The sequence below is a fragment of the Mytilus galloprovincialis genome, chromosome 7 (assembly GCF_965363235.1).
Source record: "Mytilus galloprovincialis chromosome 7, xbMytGall1.hap1.1, whole genome shotgun sequence".
NCBI classification, from domain to species: Eukaryota; Metazoa; Mollusca; class Bivalvia; order Mytilida; family Mytilidae; genus Mytilus; species Mytilus galloprovincialis.
Window position 1 is genome coordinate 69458175 of NC_134844.1, and position 20093 is coordinate 69478267.

Consider the following 20093-nt stretch of genomic DNA (forward strand, 5'->3'; position numbering starts at 1 on the left):
CTTTTTTTTTCTCTATTGAATCAATAACATTTCTTTTATTTCAGAGCAAAATGTGCACGTGTCTGTTTCTGTTAAACCACATTTATAAATAATCAATTCCATTTAATTTTAAGGTGAACCAAGTTAAGTCTTTTGGAGACGAAATACGCGTCTGGCGTTAATATACAATTTTAATCTTGGTATCTATGATGAGTTTATTGTCACCTAAATGGTTAGAAATTTGTGTTAAACTGTCAATTTAAATGTGTAAATCTGTTTAAAATATTGTATAATATAAAAATGTGTAGTTTCTTCGATTTATAACTGATTATATTCATCTTTTAAATGGACACATTTCCTGTAGTTTTTGATGGTGATGTGTTGTATATTCTTAAGTTTTCTATGTTGTGTCATGTGTACTATTATTCTTAAGTTTGTCTTTTACATTTTCAGTAATGGCGTTGTCAGTTTATTATTGATTTATGAGTTTGACTGTCCCTCTGGTATCCTTTGTCCCACTTTTCTACACGAGTATTGAAAGTCTGGTCGTCCTTGTACAAGGAAAGTAATCAAAAACAGAAGTTTTATTTGGAATATATAACACTTTTGTAAAAATATGATAGTCAAAGACTACAATAACGGATCTTTTTGAATGTCAACGGTTAAAACCTTTAAGCAGATGTTCTTTAACGAATGGTCTCTTTAATTCATATTTATAATAATTATCATTACATATCTACAGATTAGATTGTTGTTTAACGCTCATTAACAACTGAACTACATTTTAAAGCCCTATGTGTCTACTCATTTTAATCCTGTCGGCAGCTTTTTCTCTGATCATCATTGTTGGAGCGTTCTTGTTACCAGAGGGAACGTTTCGCATAACTGAGGAATCTGCAACTCTTAGATTTTTAATTCCTTTCACTCTGCATAATAATAATAAATAATTTACAATCAAGCATTAGTTTGTATTGTCGAAATATAAAAATCAACTGTATAGTTATAACAATAGCACGTTAATAATATCAACACAGATTTTATCAAACCTTTCGAAATTGTAGACTATTAAGGGTAATGAGAATCATTAGCCTAGTAGATGTAGTTATTTCTTTGGTATCGGCATGAATTACAAATAATATTGTATTCAAATTCGCTGTTATAACATTTCAAAATTATTTTAAAATTAGGGATTTTATTTACCTTGTACATTGATTTATTCCTTGGCAAGGGTTTGCTTTCTCTGTGTTTATTCTTTTTGTTTCTTTCTGTTTGGTTGTAGGGACTCTGTGGGATATTTTTCATAAGCAATAAATACGCATAAAGTATATATTATTTGATTGTACCCAATAGTACAAATTTAATGAGGCATACATTTTTATATTCTTGTTTGACCTTTGACCTTAAGCATATGTATGATTTTCATGCAAGTGCATTTTTTTTCTGCCATATTTCTATTTTCTGAAAAATATGCTTTACTTTATTTTTATATGACTACATCATTACCGATCATGCATTAAATACGATGGAAGATGGAATACCAACCGTAGTCTTATTGAGGATACTTCTTGTACACATGGTCTTGTTGAAACGATGAAAAAAATGATATACTTCAAAGAAATACTGACTTTCCAAAAACGCTAAAAGGATGTGAAAAACTGGCATTTGCAAATAATTAGACATGTTTATAATAATAAACAGCATTGCTTGAATATTTATTAGTTCATGTTTTGAGACGTGTATAATATGAATTATTATATATAGACAACTTCAACTGTGCATAACTTTCACCAAAATCATTTCTTGAATGGGAAGTAACTCTTTTCATTTTAATTCCATGAATGGTCAATGAAATCGTGAAATTGATTACATAAAATTATGAAGTAAATTATACATCTGAAATTGTTTTTTCCATCTATCTGTTTCCTATTACTGTGATGTTGGGCTTTTTATAGCCGACTTTAAGTTATGGGTTTTTCTTCATTGTTGAAGGACTTACGGTTGTCTATCATTTTTACATCCACTTCATTTGGACTTTGGTGGATAGCTCCATATTTTTATATAACAATTTGGCAGGGTTATAAAAGATGCAATATCTTTATTACGTTTGTATTATGGAGACAGAATACAACTTTATCTACTTAGAGAAGATACTATTAAACTCACTTTATTAAGTAACATATGGAGAACAATTCTCAATATAAGTGTACCGGGTATACGAATGGATAAACAAGACAAGGCCATGGCTTAACAACAAACTAAAAACAAACAACCAAGGTCAAACATAGCGACTTCTTCAACTAATATTAGGTGCTTGAATGAATGAGTTTATTGACTCTGGAAGCTTAAAATCACATTTACTCAATATATTGTTTGAGTGTATACACGTTGTCTAAAATCACTAGCAGATTCCTCTTCTCGCTCGTTCATTTTTATTCCTCACTTCTGTTTTCTACAAATAAAATTGTAATACTCGATTAAGATTAACATATTTCTGTCGTCATTTTCAATTATTTGTCAAGCCGTAGAATATCTATCTAATATATATTTTTTTTTCATTGATCGCTGTATTTCGTGACACCTTTGAGATTATGACATAATATTCATCAGGTACAATCTAGTTAAAAGTGCGATTACCAATATATATACAATCTGAAAATGATGCGGTGTTTAACGAACAGTGGCAACTATTACAAATATATAGAAAAAAACATAAACATGGATATGAAACCTGCGGTGTACTCGATAAACACGACACACTAAGTTTGATTTATATAGTGCTAGATGAATTACACCTAATCCTGTAATTGGTCCGTCTCTTAATATTCGTTAACCTGGCAGCGAAGCAGCAAAAACCAATGTTAAAGTCGTAATGTTTTTTTACAAGTATTTGTTTAGATTTAATTTTATTTTTGAAATTTGAATTTCCAAAAAAATGTTTTAAACATTTTAAACGAACAACAAAATATATATTTACCTCTACTTTCACAGTTGTTCGTTGTCATGGAAATCAGAGTCAATAAGTTTGTTTTCAACTGATTAATTGTTACAGTTTGTCTTTGGTATTTGGTGACTCGGAAATATTTTATGTCTGCTTTTTGTTCCAAAACATAGTTCCTGAAATTGATTTGAGTTTTTAACGCATTACGTTTAGCTGTTTGTGTCTTTAATTTCTTTAACTTAGCATTTACAACACCCTTTTTATCCCAAAAGCCAAGTTTCACAATTTCCTGTGTCAAAGACTCTTTTCTTTCCTTTGATTTTGCTGCCAAAGCTTTGGTTCTGTTTTCCTTATCGATGCTGATTTGTCGCAGTTTTGAATCGAGTTCTTGTATTCTTAGTTTTTCAGTTTCTTTCATACTTTTCAAATTTTTTTTGGACCATGAAATTAGTTCCTCGACTTTTTCGTCATCTTTTTGTTGCAACCAGTTGGCTGTCCGATTCATGTTGTACATAATATGTGCCTCATTTGCTATCTTACTTGCGTTAGGTCGGTGTCTCAGTAACCAGTCTAACTGACCAAACACCCTCTCTGGCAATTTATTATGGGGCAAAACTGATGAAAATTGCTCACGGTCAGTTTCGTGGTTTCCGGAAAATTGCCCATCTTCTAAATGGTCAGCAACCTTATCTTTCAAAGCCTTACAAACAGATGAGCACATTTCAACAAGGAGAGCTGCGCAGGGCGCATCATTTTCGCTATGCACCAAAGAAGCCCAAACATCATCTTTTTTTATGGCGATATCTGGGAAAGGTACATACTCTCCTGTCAATAGTTCCTGTGTACGTTCAAGGTCAACAGATACGTTCTCAAGATAAGTGACCAAAGTTTGGTATCGTTGGTTCATATCAAAGATATGGGTAGATTTGTTCTCTAGAACTTTCAATAAAGGAGTAGTTATAAATTTGTTGAATATACCAAGTGCACGAAATCCTGTAATTATTTCTGGGACTTTGATGAATTTCAGAACAGCTCTCAACAAACCGTTTAACTTGGATACATGTCCTTCAGACTTGACTTCTGTCAAAAATTTATGAATGTAATCTCGTAAATGAAAAGCTGTACCACCATTATGAAAAACAATATTAAAACGATTTCCGTGAAATGGTTTGATATCTACAGTTTTTATATCATTACGATTCAGATAAGTTTTGAATTCAAGAGATGTGCCGCATTTTTCATCACCACCAACTGCGAAAGCCTTGCAAACGCATCTTAAAGCTCTAAGAATATCGGCCTCACCTGCTTTTTCATGACTGAAATCGCTATCAAAATCTTCGATATTTTTGGTTTGCATGAACACTTTGTTTATAACATCTGCAATATTAACTGTTAGATGTAGACCACAGAAAAAGTTGTACATACGCGATAGAATATCTTTTCAACATCAGGCAAATCATCGTACTTTTCTACATGTTCCTTCAAAAGTTTCTCTCGGTAGTCCTTTAAAAGCTGGTTAAAAACTATCTCTGTAGCAGCTCTATCAGACATTGTATATTTAATGTTTTTTAGTATATTAAATGATGTGGATGTTTGTAAGTTCTGATCGACTAGACACTTAATCCTGGTTTCAATGTCATTAAGAATACTTTTAAAAGTATCTAATTGTGTCTGGGCAGCTTTGTTTGACATCTGCTTTAGGCCGAGAAGAAAAGGAGTCTTATTCTCATCCGTTGTAATGAAAGAAGAAAATGTTTCTCCAAACTTTCGAGTTTCGTCGGTGTACAATGTCTGATTAGCAGCTGCTGTACAAATTTCTGCAGTCTGTACTTGAGATATTGCTAAACGCCGCATATTACAATTAGAAACATAATCCTTTTTAGGATATCGGTCGTCTTTTGATCTTAATCCGCACATACATAAAACATTTTTAATTGCTGGTCCAACTTTCTCAAATGAAAGTCCACAGTCAAGAAGGTCCATTACACACTGATCTGTTTGACTGTTAAAAGTATATTGACCATTTTTGGATTCAGTAGTAAGATCAATTGTACGGTCATTTAAATCTGTAAGATAATCAATCTGCTCTGCTTGCTCATTTACTATTTTTGAATATTTTTTAATTTCGTCTTCATTCACCTTTATTTTTTTTCTGAGTTCTTGTATCTGTATTTCTTGAGTGCTGATTGCTGTTAATTTTTCGTGACGGGTTTTATTGGCAATACCTTCCCAATACTTTATTTTTCCATTCAGCCTTTTCTTTTCCATTCTGCATATGGTTTTAACTGTTTTAATATGCATTTTTTCAAGCAGCAACCTTTTTTCTAAGGATTTTATATTTGTGTTTAGGACGTGTATATTCTTTTTTGCGTCTCTTTTCATAGTAGATCCATGGTTATTTTTTTTTTGCATTGGTAGTCATTTTCAATTTTTTCTCTAGGTTTTGTATTATTTTTTCTCGGTTGATATTTTCTATCTTTAATTTTGTATTCTCTGTTTTTGTAACTTTGCTCTGTATTGTTACTTTATTGAAAGCATTTTCTAATTTCGTAAGAGTTTCCTTATTTACAGTACTATTTTCTGTTGATTCGTTGCTGTCAACAATTATTTCATTTGGATAGTTACAGTAAACTTTATTGAGGAACTCATTTTTTCTGTTGTGGTAAGTCCCGTTTCTTGTTTTGGACAGGTTTAATTTTACTTTGTAAAGTTTACGCAAACCAAAGTTAAGCTTTCGAATATTGTTATCACATAGGTCGTCTTTAATTGACAGAAGCTGAAATGACCATTTAAGAAGATAGCGAAGTGACGCTCCATGCTGTCTGCGTAACTGATCTAGTTCAAACAAAACCCCATTTGTAAATAAGTTAATTTCAATTTGGCTAAAGTTTATTTCATTCAGTGTTAATGCTTCATGTTTTTCAGTATTAAATCCAATGTTCTTAAGCATCCCATATTTTTCTTTCATTTTATTTTCCATGTTTTCGGCTCTCTGAAATAAATATTTACATATTCTTTAAACATACCTTTTTATAGACTACATGTACAGATCGATATAATTTTTTTATAATTATTTCAATTAAAAAAAGTTTCTGGTTTGCCTTTTTTATTTAACATTTTTCTTTTTCTTCGTGTTCTTGAAAAAACAGATTTTAATTACAACTGACCAGTACAGTTTTGAAACAGCTGTTACATGTTTGTAAAACAATTTAACATGCTTTAATTTCCTTTATTTTATTTATTTCATGATATAAATGTATGAATACAATTTATTAGTTTCGTGTCTATAAATAGTCTTGATCGGGGAAGCAAGATTTATTTTATCTATTGGTTGCTAAGCTATCGTAAACAAATCGATTTGCGCGACACTTTGCCTTTGCAGTACAAAGGATGGAGATTGTTTAAAAAATATATAAATAAATGCCATACCTTATTAATGCTTTACTTTATTGTCGGATTTACCTCAATTTTAAATCGGGAAGTTTTATTGTTTGCATTATTATTTTTCCGTGCTTGTAATGGAACAATTTTTAGACCTATGTGTGCAAGCGAAATGTCCGATAATGTCATTTCCCCCCCCCCCCCCCCCCCCCCCCCCCCAACTTTTACGTTTGCATCTGGACGACGTTTATAGCGAAAACGTTCACCTTTTTAGAGTGACATGCGGTACTTCAAACAAAAATCGCTTTATCATTAAAAATTTTATTACTGTAAAAGACCGGTTTCTAAAAGAAAAACTTTCACACAATCGAATGAACTAGGTATAAGCTACGGAAAGATAAGGGAATATAACATTTTGTTCGTAATCCTGTAAAAATATAAAATTTAAGGTATTTAGTGGTTGATTAGAAGCTTTATACCTACCTTAAAATCTTAATGAGCTAAAAAACTTTACTTTTAGTTATCTCTGGTGTATTTCTGATTGCTTGGCTTGAAGCGAGAACAGACGAAATATGTCTAATGCTGCTAAAAAACGGCCGTCTTTCCCGAACGTCGCGAAAAAAACTCTTTTGTAAACGTAAATAAAGGTGAAAAAATATTTTATTTCATGCACATATATTACAGTTTGAAACAAAATAGAATCTTTTCTTCCTAAATATCTACTTTTATTCCCATGTTCTGCCTCCAAAACATTATTTCGGCAGTTTAAAGAAAGTTCATTTTTTCATTTTTTGTCCAGTGGCAGATATAACGTCTTTGACGTCGCAATCCCACAGAGTCCCTATTGGTTGTGGTGTTGTATATTAAGGTTTTATCTTATCAGCACTTCAACGTCTGAATGAATTCAATAACATTGGTACCGTTACTGTTTCTACATGTAGCAACTTTTTTCCCGTTGAACACATTTTACTGATTAGCGTCAGGATACTGCATGCACTACATTTTATTCAAGTTTGATAACAACATATAAATGACATTTACCTCAAATATTGGTCAACAACAGCAGTTTTATCATGAAGAGCCCCCATTCTACAGGTACTAACTTGATGACTAGCTTTGCGTGCATAATGGCGAATCATACATTTCCAATAGTCGTCTGTTTCAAAAGTGAATGTTTTGCAGAAAGATGTACATTCTCCCTGCCTGATAAATGTAGCTCCTATGCTTTTCCATGCTGAGTTGTTTTCATATTCTTGCATATATCTTATAGCTAGAACAATATTAAATCTAATTATTGCAGGATCTAAATTAACTCCAAAGCATCTATTTTATCAAGTCATTTATTTCTAAAGGAAAGTGGTTTTCTGATCCAAATGTTCTGACTGAAAAAATGCAAAGAAGCAGACATTTTATTTTTTTTTTTTTCAATGTGTAGGGTCACTTTGAAGATTAATAAAAATACTGAAACATGTCGAACAGTGACACTAATAACAAATATATACCTTTCACGTAATTATCTACGTCATCCTGATTTACTAACAATTGCGGATCTGTAACAGGGAGCGCCAGTTGATTTTTGCTTCTTAGTCGAACTGTTCCTCTGCATTTGTTATGAAGTTTGCATATATTAACTGCAAATCCAACATCAGTTGATCGAAGCGTTTTGTCAAAAACTCCCTGTCAAAAAGGAACCATCAAAATTCAACACAACACCCTAATGCATGTTTGTAATCAATGTATGTGTTCGTGGAACATTTCTTTACAAATAGAAAAAAAAGTTAGCACTACTTCTATACGGTACCTGCAACCTTACACGTTACAGTTTGACGTGGACTTGACTACTCAGTGAATTATCGGTGACAGATGTTTAACTGATCGGTGAATGATCGGTGACGGATGTTTAACTGATCGGTGAATGCTCTGTGATTGATGGCTTAAAGCTTACAAAATGTTTATGACGTACCTGGCGGATTGTATGGAAGAGTGTCCGGGACAACAGTTAGCGATTAATTAATTAATTCTTTAAATTATATGCACGGATCTGACGGATACATTTATACATTGATATATACTTCGATATATACACATGGAAAAAAGTATTGCAACACCTTGATTTTTTAAAACTTGAAAAATCAGCCTCTTTTTTTGGATGAAATATAATAAAATATGTGTATAATATTATTGAAACATAGTTTATGATAACATTGGCATTGAAACGAACAAAAAATGTTTGAAAAAAAAAATGATTTATATAACCCCAATTTTAGTAACAAAATGAAGTGTTATTTGTACAAAAAAATGCATTTTACAACTTTTACTGTAGTCGAACTTTGCAATGTCAGACATTTCAAAATTAATCTTCAGATGACTGTTCATATCATGGTTGATCGTTATACGCCAAAGAATTAGTACTTTGTGCGCAGCCTCCATTCAAACGGATAATCGCATTTAAACGTCTTCTGATTGCTTCTATAAATCGACTAATTTGTTGCTAAGGTAGCAGCAACCATTTCTGATGAATGGGCATTGTTCATTTCATGATGTGTTTGAACTGGGGTGTCCTTTCGCGCACTTTCCGCCGAATAGTGTCCCAAATATGCTCGATATGGTTCAAATCCGGGCTACGATCGGACCAAGGAAGATGAAACGAATTCCATTTGAACATTGGATCTTCCTCTACGATGCTAATTTCCAACTTTGGCGAGCTCTGCACTACATTGGATACGGAAAACTGTGTGTCTGTTCGTTAGCAAAGGTCTCCGAAATGGTCTTATCGCACGATAACCAGTAGCGATGAGTCGATCTCGAACAGTTCTTGTTAAAAGCTTCCTGGATGGCCACCACTCTCTTTTTAGGATTGTCTTGTTTGCAATGGGTTTCCTTCTGACCAACCTTCATTATGTTTGATTTTCCCTAGCAAATGGTATAGGGGTCTTCATTATCTCGGAAAGTCTTTAACAGCGTTTATTGCCTGATTTTTATTCTCAAAACGACTTATAGTGGAATGATGATGACCAAAAATACGTTCAGTTGTTACAACGACATCCCTGCTTCTGTTATGCTGATAATATACCATCTTGCTGCAGTTAAAAGTTGTCAAGGACCCATTACAAGGTGTCAATCACATAACTTAAAAAACTTGGTTATTTAAAGTGTTGAAAACAATGAGGATAAAAACAGCTGTTTTGCTGTTTACGGGTACAGTAGCTGCATGTGCATGTACTTTTTTATAAATACTTACATAATACATGTAATTAGTTTTCCTTTTTATTTATTAGGTCTTTCCACTTTTCTTTCGAAAGACAGTTTGGTTTTGTTCTTTCCACTTCTCTGTGGAAAGACCTAGTGTATTTGTTCCTATAATTTGTTCTTCTTCCTATTCTGCAACTTTTATTCTTATTATATTTTTTGGGCATAATTTGCTTAGATATTTGGTATATGATATCGTAGAGTTTATGATAATGTATGACCCTGATTAACGGGTTCCTTTCTTTGTAGAAGTTATATCCCTAAACACTGTTTTCTTGTGAATACATCTTCTCCATGTCCGTAAAAGATGTCGACAAATTTATTTCCCAAATTACATGTTAAATACTCTTCATTTGAGAGTTATTTCCCCTTCTGTATTTGAAATAGGTGATTTATTAATGTTTAGCATGAAATGTAAGTGATAGAGACCGTATGTATTTTGGTCTGAGGTCCTTGGTTCACTGAAATTCAATCGAGGTCAGGTCAATGTTCAAGCTAATATTCTAAATTTTGACTTTTACTTGTTTTGTTAATTCCTCTGACTCTTTTGTAGATGCATATGAAAGGACTATTGCAAAATGTTTGGCTCATTGTGATGAAGATATGATAAAATATGCAAAATATTGGGTGACATATGACTTTTAAAGATGATAGCCGAAAGTACCATAGCTTATCTGGATGTCGGCACTTTTGAACTAATTGTATGGAAATATGCCTATAAATCATATTTTTGTTAGGTATACGAAGATGTGGTATGAGTGCCAATGAGACAACTCTCCATCCAAATAACAATTTATAAAAGTAAACCATTATAGGTCAAGTTACGACCTTCAACACGGAGCTTTGGATCACACCGAACACGCGCATTTTCAAATGAAGAAAAAGGTGAACTGAATCTTGTTTTATAGCGCTTAACCTCTTATGTGTATGACAGTCGTATCAACTAACCATCATTGTTTAAACAGAAACATGAACAAAACAGACATAATAGGAAAAAATTGTCAAAAATAGGTGTACGGCAGTCATCACTGTGTCACCGTCTCAATTAGAAGAAAAAGAAACAAAGAAAAACAAAAAGTATCTATCAAATTTAACAACCACATGCATTGCTTTCTTATATATGTATTTTAAATCAAACCATATGGGATTGAAATATTAATATAAGTCCAGTGATTGCATACACATGGACTCTAGTGTAGAGTTGCGTGTTTAGTGTCAGAATGTAAACATTACACAAGAAGAAATATAAAATATTTTTGTCGTTCTAAGTATTTTTAAATTATAATTTCACATTTGGAATGGTGGTATTCAGGGTTTTATAATCAAAATTTGTGTTAGAACTAATTTCAGAAAAAGACCGAGTGTTAAAATTCTCCAGAAGCTCTTTAGAATTTTTAAGAATCCACACATAATACCACTTTGCAAGTGAATATTTTGATCGTTCAAAGTATTTTTAAAATTATAAAGGAATAGTTACATAAAGGCCTTATAATAAAACAAATAACAAAATGGCGGGATCATTCAAAGTACAGAGCCACGTCATTTGTACCAAAGAAACACAAAAAGTCACACGTACAAAACACACCAGTTAAAATGAAAGATAATTCAAACAAATACATTGACGGGATGTATAAGTACCGAGCAACGTCAAATTGAGATAATAGAAAACAGATCAAACAGTACAAATAAAAGAACAAAGTAACACGTTATTAAGATGATAAACAACGTCATTACACATAATCTTTGCACCAAGACCATCAGGTACTATTTATGAGGTTGATATGGAATATTTATCAACAAGGTTTTGGTACCTTCCGATGAACATTGTGTAGAAAAAAGACGAGACGTTCTTTGAAAAAGAGTTACGAAAGATACCAGACGGACAGTCAAATTCATAAATCGAAAATAAACTGACAACGCCTGGGTAAAAATAAAAGAAGACAAATAGACAAACAATATAACATATGACACCACATATATAGAAAACTCAAGAATAAGCAACACGAACCCCTGGTTCATCAACTTTCTGCCAAGAGAAGTCTAAGTCGAATTTGAAATATTGAAGTTATAAATAAAATAAATGTTTGATGTATTATTATACATGCTGAGACAAATAATAGACAGTTGCGCAAAGAAATATTTTAAAAGATTTAAATCAAAGACAAATATTTTTTTTTACCTCATCTAAGAACTCAATTTAGCATTCAACAATGTTGTGAAAGTGCCACATATAATTTTCACCTGTAGAAAATGAATGTATTTTATATGCAACATGTGCAATTTGTTTAACATTAGGGTTAAATACATGTTACCAGTATATGCAGGTAAACGAATTATGTAAAACTTGTTGTTTAATTTCGAATGATAACAATCGTCACATATCTAAATACAAAATTCAGTGCTTGTAAACTTTAATATAACATGTGTGGCTTACTTGGTTGCTTCCGAGGCCGTTTACAGCGCACAATACAGTTTTATCGTTGCTAAAGGCCATATGTTTATTAACAGTATCCATGTCTTCCGTTTTTTCGATGAAAAGCTAGTGCATTGGAAATCATACCGATTCCTCCTCAAGTTAATACTATGAATGCATTTCTGATTTATTTATATTTTATTAATAAATTAAGTCTACCAACCTATTCAAAAAAAAAATAATGTTACTTTCAGTCACCTTAAATTCGCTACTTTTCCGACATTAGTACGATTTCTTGGAGCCACTACATATCAATGGAAACAATAACTTCAACATAAATAATACATTCCGTTTAAGTTTACGTCGGAGCATGGGCAAAATGAAAAAAAAAGATAAACTAGACATTCCGTCAAAATGGGTTACAATAAATAGGGTCTTTGTTACAACGTATATTTTGAATATTCAGTTACAATGTCGCTGTGAAATGTTCAATCTTTCTTCACGATATTTTTTTTTATTGTTTCTGCGGACAACGCTGCAAACAATATTGATTTTGTTTGTGTAAATCCAACTAAGAGTGTATAAGTATTCCTGGTGCGGGTTAAGGTTCGAGTAGCACATGAGTTTTTAAAAGTGTTGTTTTTATTTTATACACCCTTGTATTTACATTTAAGTCGATTTGTACTATATAGGAAAACTATATACAAGCATGCCAGTATGTTTTACTGTATGCATCATCAAGTAACGCATCGTTTTCATAAGTATATGTATGCTTGTTTAACTTTTTTAACAGTTGTGATTTGATTCATGTTCATAATTTTTTATGTTGAATCCCAATTATAGTCTTGTTAATTATTTGTGTCTGTTTGGTTTGTTGACACTTTATTTTTCGATATAACATTACTAAAAACAAATAACATACAAGTGGGAGGTTTCGTGACATAATAAACAACGAATAAACCATAATTTTATCCAAGTCATGAATATGACAGTGTTTTTTTCCGTTTGTTTAGTTGGTTTATATAGTATAACGTTTGATTTTTCCATGTTTTGTGGACTTCCCTTTTGTAGAATTTACTTGACAGTTCGTCTTTTTTTTTGTTAATACTTTTTTTCACGTTATTTCCGATAGAAAGTCGAATTTTTAGAAACCTACACTCAATAAACTCGACTTAACAACAATGTATTTCACATCAACACAAGTCAGGAATCTGATGTTAATAGATGTCGTTTGTTGATGTGATTTATAATTGTATTTTTTTTTCTCGTTTTATAAGGAAACTCTAATATAAGAAATGATGAACTACAATGGAACATTCAGCTTTTCATAAGGGACGACTATCATCATGATCATAGCCGTATATAAGAACGAGTTATTCAAATCTAGAAAGACATCTTGTGTTTTGTATGCCAGAAATAATTGCTTTAGATAGGACAACTAATTAAAGGGAAATCACACTATTGTTTATACGCATCGCTCTCGGTGCCGCTATACTGTCGTGACCGTATTATGACGTCGCCGTTTTCGATTCCGTTGCAGTGGTTGCTAATTTCTAAAATGGCGACCCGCTCGAAGGGACGTTTCACTAAAGCAGAAGAAAGCAAACCACGTTTTGATTTAAGTGCAACAATGAAAATGCTACTTGAAATGGACACAATCACAATGTATGGCAACAAAAATAGCCGATAGTAGTCTTGATATGGTCTTGATATGAATTACCGTTCGCTGAACTCATTTTTTTTTTAATATAAAAAAGAAGATGTGGTATGATTGCCAATGAGACAACTTTCCACAAAAGACCAAAATGACACAGACATTAACAACTATAGGTCACCGTACGGCCTTCAACAATGAGCAAAGTTCATACCGCATAGTCAGCTATAAAAGGCCCCGATACGACAAGGTAAAACAATTCAAACGAGAAAACTAACGGCCTTATTTATGTAAAAAAAAAAAGAACGAAAAACAAATATGTAACACATAAACAAACGACAACCACTGAATTACAGGCTCCTGACTTGGGACAGGAACATACATAAATAATGTGGCGGGGTTAAACATGTAAGCGGGATCCCAACCCTCCCCTAACCTGGGACAGTGGTGTAACAGTACAACATAAGTTTACTGTAAAGTTTATATAATTTCAAATAAATATTTATTGATCTCGCAGATTTCTTAGTTGTATGAAAAAATATTGTAAAACAAAAGAGATATTAAAACTTTGTGTCGATCAGTTCAATATAATCAACACGTAAACTGGCGAATATGAAATCCGTCCGGTCAATTATTTTTTTTTAGGAAAACAATTTGTTTTACTATAAAATTTAAATTTTCATGTAAGATAACTATTAATCTCGCAGATTTCTTAGTGGTATGAAAACATATTGTAAATCAAAAGAGATATTAACACTTTTTGTCGATCAGTTCAATATACGTAAAGCGTACATAGAGTGATATCCGTCTGGTCAATTTTGTTTGCTCAAAAATATTGTTTTGAACTATTTTTGTTAGATTTTCATAAAAAAAATAGTCTAGTATCTCTAAGGTATTCAAATATTAAAATAATCTATCAAATAACAAGAAAGTTCCGGTGAATATCCTGTCACAATCCGGGCAACCGTCCTGTCATTAGTGTAACCCAGCTGTTGGCAGCGTATCGTCGTGATGCGGTATGTGGGATTCAGCGCATATTTTCCGGAAAAAAATACCAATATATTATTACCAAGAGAAACAGCATATAAGCGTACAGCTTCCAGAACTTGTAGTTTTCTGTCCAGCATAGGGACGTAAACAAGAACAAGGAGTTTCTGTCGACTGTTAGTATTCTCATATCCAATGAAACGTCATTACTATATAGTCTTCTATGCTACATGTATAAACAATTCATTAAAACTTAATTTTACATTTGTATTAATCCGGCTCAGCCTGTCGGGTTATACAAAGCAGGGTCAAAATTCATAAGTCAATATGTTCTAGTTCTGAATATGTATTTAACTTGCCACTGGCCGTTAATGTGTGAAGTGTTTGAAATATTATTTATTTACAGAAATTATCCAAGTGTTATCCATCTTTCCTAAAATATTCCTTTGGTATCTTACGTCTCTCTTTCCCTCTATTTTTTTCTTTATCTTTTGGGTAGGTGGAGCACAAATACATGAACACGAGTGCTTTGTAGAGTAATCATATACACGTATTTGTTGAAATATCAAACGTTATTTAAGAAAAACGCCATTTAAAAATCACTGTAAGAAGCATACAAACTTTGACATCGGTTGCTTGCTGTCGAAATCAATGAAAATTTAAATCATACTCAATCTTTCTTTTATGCTTTGTAATACATAATTGAAGCACCAAAAAAATATATATGTTGTTGTATTTCTCAAAATGTAGCTACATGTAGAAAACTGTACGACCAGCAGATTAAAACATACGACCGCTATACGTCATAGCAATATGGGAATATCAAACACTATGCCTAGTTATTTTGGTCCTATTGATGACCACAACAAAAGTTCCACACTGTATATTTGGCTTTACAAGTCACCGACAAGAGAAACATTTAACACACAAATACATGTATTTATGTAGAGTAACATATCTTTCAGAGTGCTAAACTGTAACCATCACACAAGGGTCCGTCTTGTAAAAGAATATTCAACTCATATAGAAAATTGGGGTTTTTTTTGCTGAATTTCGTGTAATATTTGCCACTAAAATATTTGCAAAAATTAAGAAAAAGACGGTGAAAACTAGTAGTTCAGATGTAGGTGCGTGTTCAGATCTCTCAATGTGATCACTTGCCTTTCAAAAAACAGTGACATATAGAGATTGTCGGAATCCGATCATGACTGAAAAGGACAACAATTTTGTCGAGCCTTCGACTTTAGTCAAAAAAGAGAAATAGCGATCATACATTCTGTCGGCGACAAATATTTACTCTGTAGTTAAAGTTTCTGAAATTTGAATAACTTTCTTAAACTATTCTGGATTCTACCAAACTTGGACAGAAGCTTGTTTATGATCATAAGATAGTATCGAGAAGTTAATTTTGAAAAAATAATATCCATTTTTTCCGTATTTTACTTCTAAATAGACTTAGGTTTTCTGCCAGGATACAATACATTGACTTTGTGGTTAAAGTTTTTTTTAAATTTTAATAACTTTCTTATACTATTCTGGATCTGTACCAAACTTGGACTGAAGCTTGTTTATGATTAAAAGCTAGTATCTAGAAGGAAATTTTGTTAAAATTTTGTACCTGTTTATCCGTATTTTACTTATATATGACCTTAGTGTTTCTTCCAGTTAATATTACATACAGTCTACAGTTAAAGTTTAAAAAGCATTTATTAGATTCATAAACTATCCTTAATTTTTACCAATCTTGGACAGAAGCTTCTTACAATGAAAAGATAGTATCGAGCGGAATATTCTTATTGATGTTTCCCCCCTCATTTTTGTTCTGGAGTTAACAGCAAAAGAAGGCGAGACACTGGGTTCCGTGGAACCCTTACGATTTTTTTTAATACAAAGGCAGCTGACTTTCTCTTGACACCTTGGTTCTTTAAAAATAATGACCAACATGATATATCAGAGTGCTGAAAATGGCACACACAATTAATTAGTTATTTTCAAATTACCTATTGTTAATCCGTATTGGGAAACAAAAGTATATATACCATATTGAAACATAAATGTGATAAAAGAATATACATTCAAAGAAAAAGAGGTGCACCAACAGAAAATAGAAACTGCAATCTTTCTCTTAATTTCATCGGATATACAATAATATAATACTAGTTTATTAACATCTCACCATCAATAATATCGGATCTCAAAATTTTCACTCTTACCTAAACTTCTCATATTATCTCACAGTAATACTATAACTTGCCAGTTCTAAGCGGAACTCGAGCTTTATCTAGAACTCTTACTAGAGTTAATATGCGAACTCAAAATGATACTCGAACTTAAACTCAAAATGATACTCGAACTTAAACTCAAAATCTAACTTGAACTCGTACTCATTAAAATGTCTACAAATGTTATCAACACTTCACTTGTCATCTGATAAAAAAACTAGAGTTAGATAAAATATATCAACTTTTCCACAGAAACACGGAAAGCAGTGGCGGATCCAGAAATCTTCCTAAGGAGGCCCGCTGACTGACCTAAAAGGGGGGGCTCCAGTCATGCTTCAATGATTCCCTATATAATCAACCAAATATTTTTTCCACGAAAAGGGGGGCCCGGGCCCCATAGGGCCCCACTGGATCCGCCTATGGAAAGATGTAACAGAACAAGAAAAAACACTAGTTCCGTTTATTATAAGTTAAAAGATTTATTTATTACATCAATTGGGAACATTATATGTTCCTGATATCAATATAACGATGTGTGTCTTTTATTGTCAATCTGTATTAGCACTGAATTATCAGATGCATTGTATTTTTCATAACGTACCAAGGTTGCGCGAATAATCGAACGGAAATATCATATATAAGTAATACATAAAGCTTTCAAACCCAGGCGATGAACACTGAACATATTATGTACAATGTACACGAAACGATGTATGAAAAATGGGTGCGGGGTGAAAGAACTCAGACAAAAAATGGTTTCCACAGTTCGAATAACTCACTTATGAAGCGTTGTGTAATTACGGAAACGTTAACCATTTTTTAATTCCTTACGAAAATAGTTTTTATAAACGTTTTGAGTTTATGGCATTTTAAACACGGCATTTCAGGTTTTATCTACACGGTGTTAATGGACAAGCTCGTGAAATTATTCTGTGTGCAGTTTAAAAGGAACGTGTTACTTTTTAGCATGGATACCTTCGGTCTCCTGAGATAGAAGATTCTTTACCTGGAAGCCAAAATTTATTTGCATAATACGGCATCATCGGAGACGAACATTCGTTTTTCCCATACAACAAATGCAATTAAGAAATACTAAAGATGACTTCAACGTTGACAATTACTTTTACAATAAAATGTTACTGTATCTATATTTAACGATTCGATAGATTGATAAAAATATTAATGAATAATCAAAATACCTAAAAAAAAATGTTCAATCATGATATAGTTATTATATTTTAATTCAGACCAAGCGTTGCAAGAAATGCTGTTATGCCAGCAACGTCGTTCTATAACGTTAACAGAAAAGTTTATAGTTCCCGCCAAAATTCGTCGATAAGACTATTTCCGTTTTAACGGATTTAAAACATCGGTGACCCCCTTTTTTATCTATGCTTTTAGAATCTTTCCTGAAGCTGCAACTTATGTATAAGTTTGAAGGGAAAAACATTAGTAGATTTTTTTTGATTTCAAGAAAAATCTATTATGAATAGCAATTTAAAATGGCGGGAAATGTCCAGAGGCCTCCAAAAATAAGGAAACAGAGACAATCAAATGTGTTTAAGGTACAAATAACATTTAACTGTATCTGATATTCCAGTTTAAAATCGTTTTTCAATAATTTTGCCATTTTAAAGCAATTTAGAGCGCTATTTCTAAATTTTGGTATAACGCGATTCTTTAAGTTTTGATGACGTCATATCTCGAAAACAACATCGGTGACCCCAAATTTGTTTCCGCCTAAAATATCGTAATAAGTATGATCTGTCTACATGCAAAATTTCAATGAATTATTATTAGTAGTATTAATAGTGTGATTTCCCTTTAAACTATATTTACATTTACATTTCACAACTTTTAAAATTTCTTTTTTTGTATAAGTATATGTATACAATTTCTCCATAACAATATGACTTGGCATTGTTTGGCGTAGCCTCTTGCAATAAGAGACATCATCGACAAATGTAACATACCTTATACTATTTACCGGGTTTGTGATAGAATGAGTAACACGTCAAAATATGGATCTGCTTGCCCTTCCGGAGCACCTGAGATCGACCCGATTTTTTTGTTGGGTTCGTGTTGCTTAGTTTTTGGTTTTATATGTTGTGTCTTGTGTGCTATTGTTAGTCTGTTTGACTTCTGGCCATGTCTTCGTCACTTTTTTCGATCTATGAGTTTGGCTGACTCTCTTGTATCTTTAGCCCCTTGTTTTAAACATATAACAGGGCCATTATAAAAACATCCATTAATTAGAACTATAATAATTGAGAAAACTGGACATGTATTTTCAATATAAATTTACCTTAAACTAAAATGTGCAATGAAATAGAAAACATTTCTATAAATAAAAGGTATGAATCCTTTTTATAAATTATATAATACAATGTTGAGTTTCTTGTTATTAGAATTATTTATATTCAGCCGTTAAACAATATTAAATGGAAAAATAACACACGTATTCTAGGTCGTACTGGTACAAGGGTAGTAATCAAATACATCTGTGTTATTTTTCAGTCCGTATGAACTTATGCATAATTATGTAGCTTTCATTTTAAGATAACCATGAAAATGATCACTTATCACATAGTCTGAGAGTAAAGTAAGGCAAATTTGGATGTCAATGGTAACAAATTATGATGAATATAAGCATATGTTCTTTCATGACGAGTCTTTTTAATTTTGATTCATTTATCATTACATATCTACAAATAAAACGTTTGCAATTGACTATTGTATTATTGTTTCTAACAACTGAACTACATTTTATTGTCCTGTATATCGGCTCATTTTAATCATGTCAGCAGCTTTTTCTCCAATCATCATTGTTGGAGCATTTGTGTTACCAGATGGAACATTTCGCATCACTGACGAATCTGCAACTCTTAGATTTTTTATTCCTTTCACTCTGAAAATAATAATAAAAGATGGCCGTACGATCGTTTTTTTTTTATTTCGAAATTTGAAAAAAAATGTAGTTTTAACGATATCACGTAACTAGTTTAAACGCAGGTTCTACCACACTTTCTTTCGGAATCGGAATATATATCAGCTGGTTTCCTCTCATTTGTCATACTAATCATAAGCCCAGACATTAAAATACAGATAACAATGTATTTAAATGTGTTGTTTAAAATTTTGAAACAATCTTCAATTAAGAAATTTATCTCCCTATTGCATAGCTCTAATTATCTGTCCGAATTAGGCTTTTTTTTTTTTTTTTTTTTTTTATCTTTTTTGTGCTACCAGCTCTTTAACTTCTGTATTAAG

At 32.2% G+C, this 20093-nt stretch overlaps 1 protein-coding gene across 1 annotated transcript in view; it reads right to left on the reverse strand.

Annotated features, from left to right (window-relative positions):
* Positions 1 to 19161: 19161 nt before the first annotated feature.
* LOC143083560 (oxygen-dependent choline dehydrogenase-like) overlaps positions 19162 to 20093 on the reverse strand; it is a 32866-nt gene continuing 31934 nt past the window's right edge. Inside the window, exon 13 of the mRNA XM_076259816.1 lies at positions 19162 to 19731. Within this exon, the coding sequence (XP_076115931.1) occupies positions 19590 to 19731 (142 nt within the window). The 3' untranslated portion in view covers positions 19162 to 19589. The remainder of the gene's footprint in view (positions 19732 to 20093) is intronic.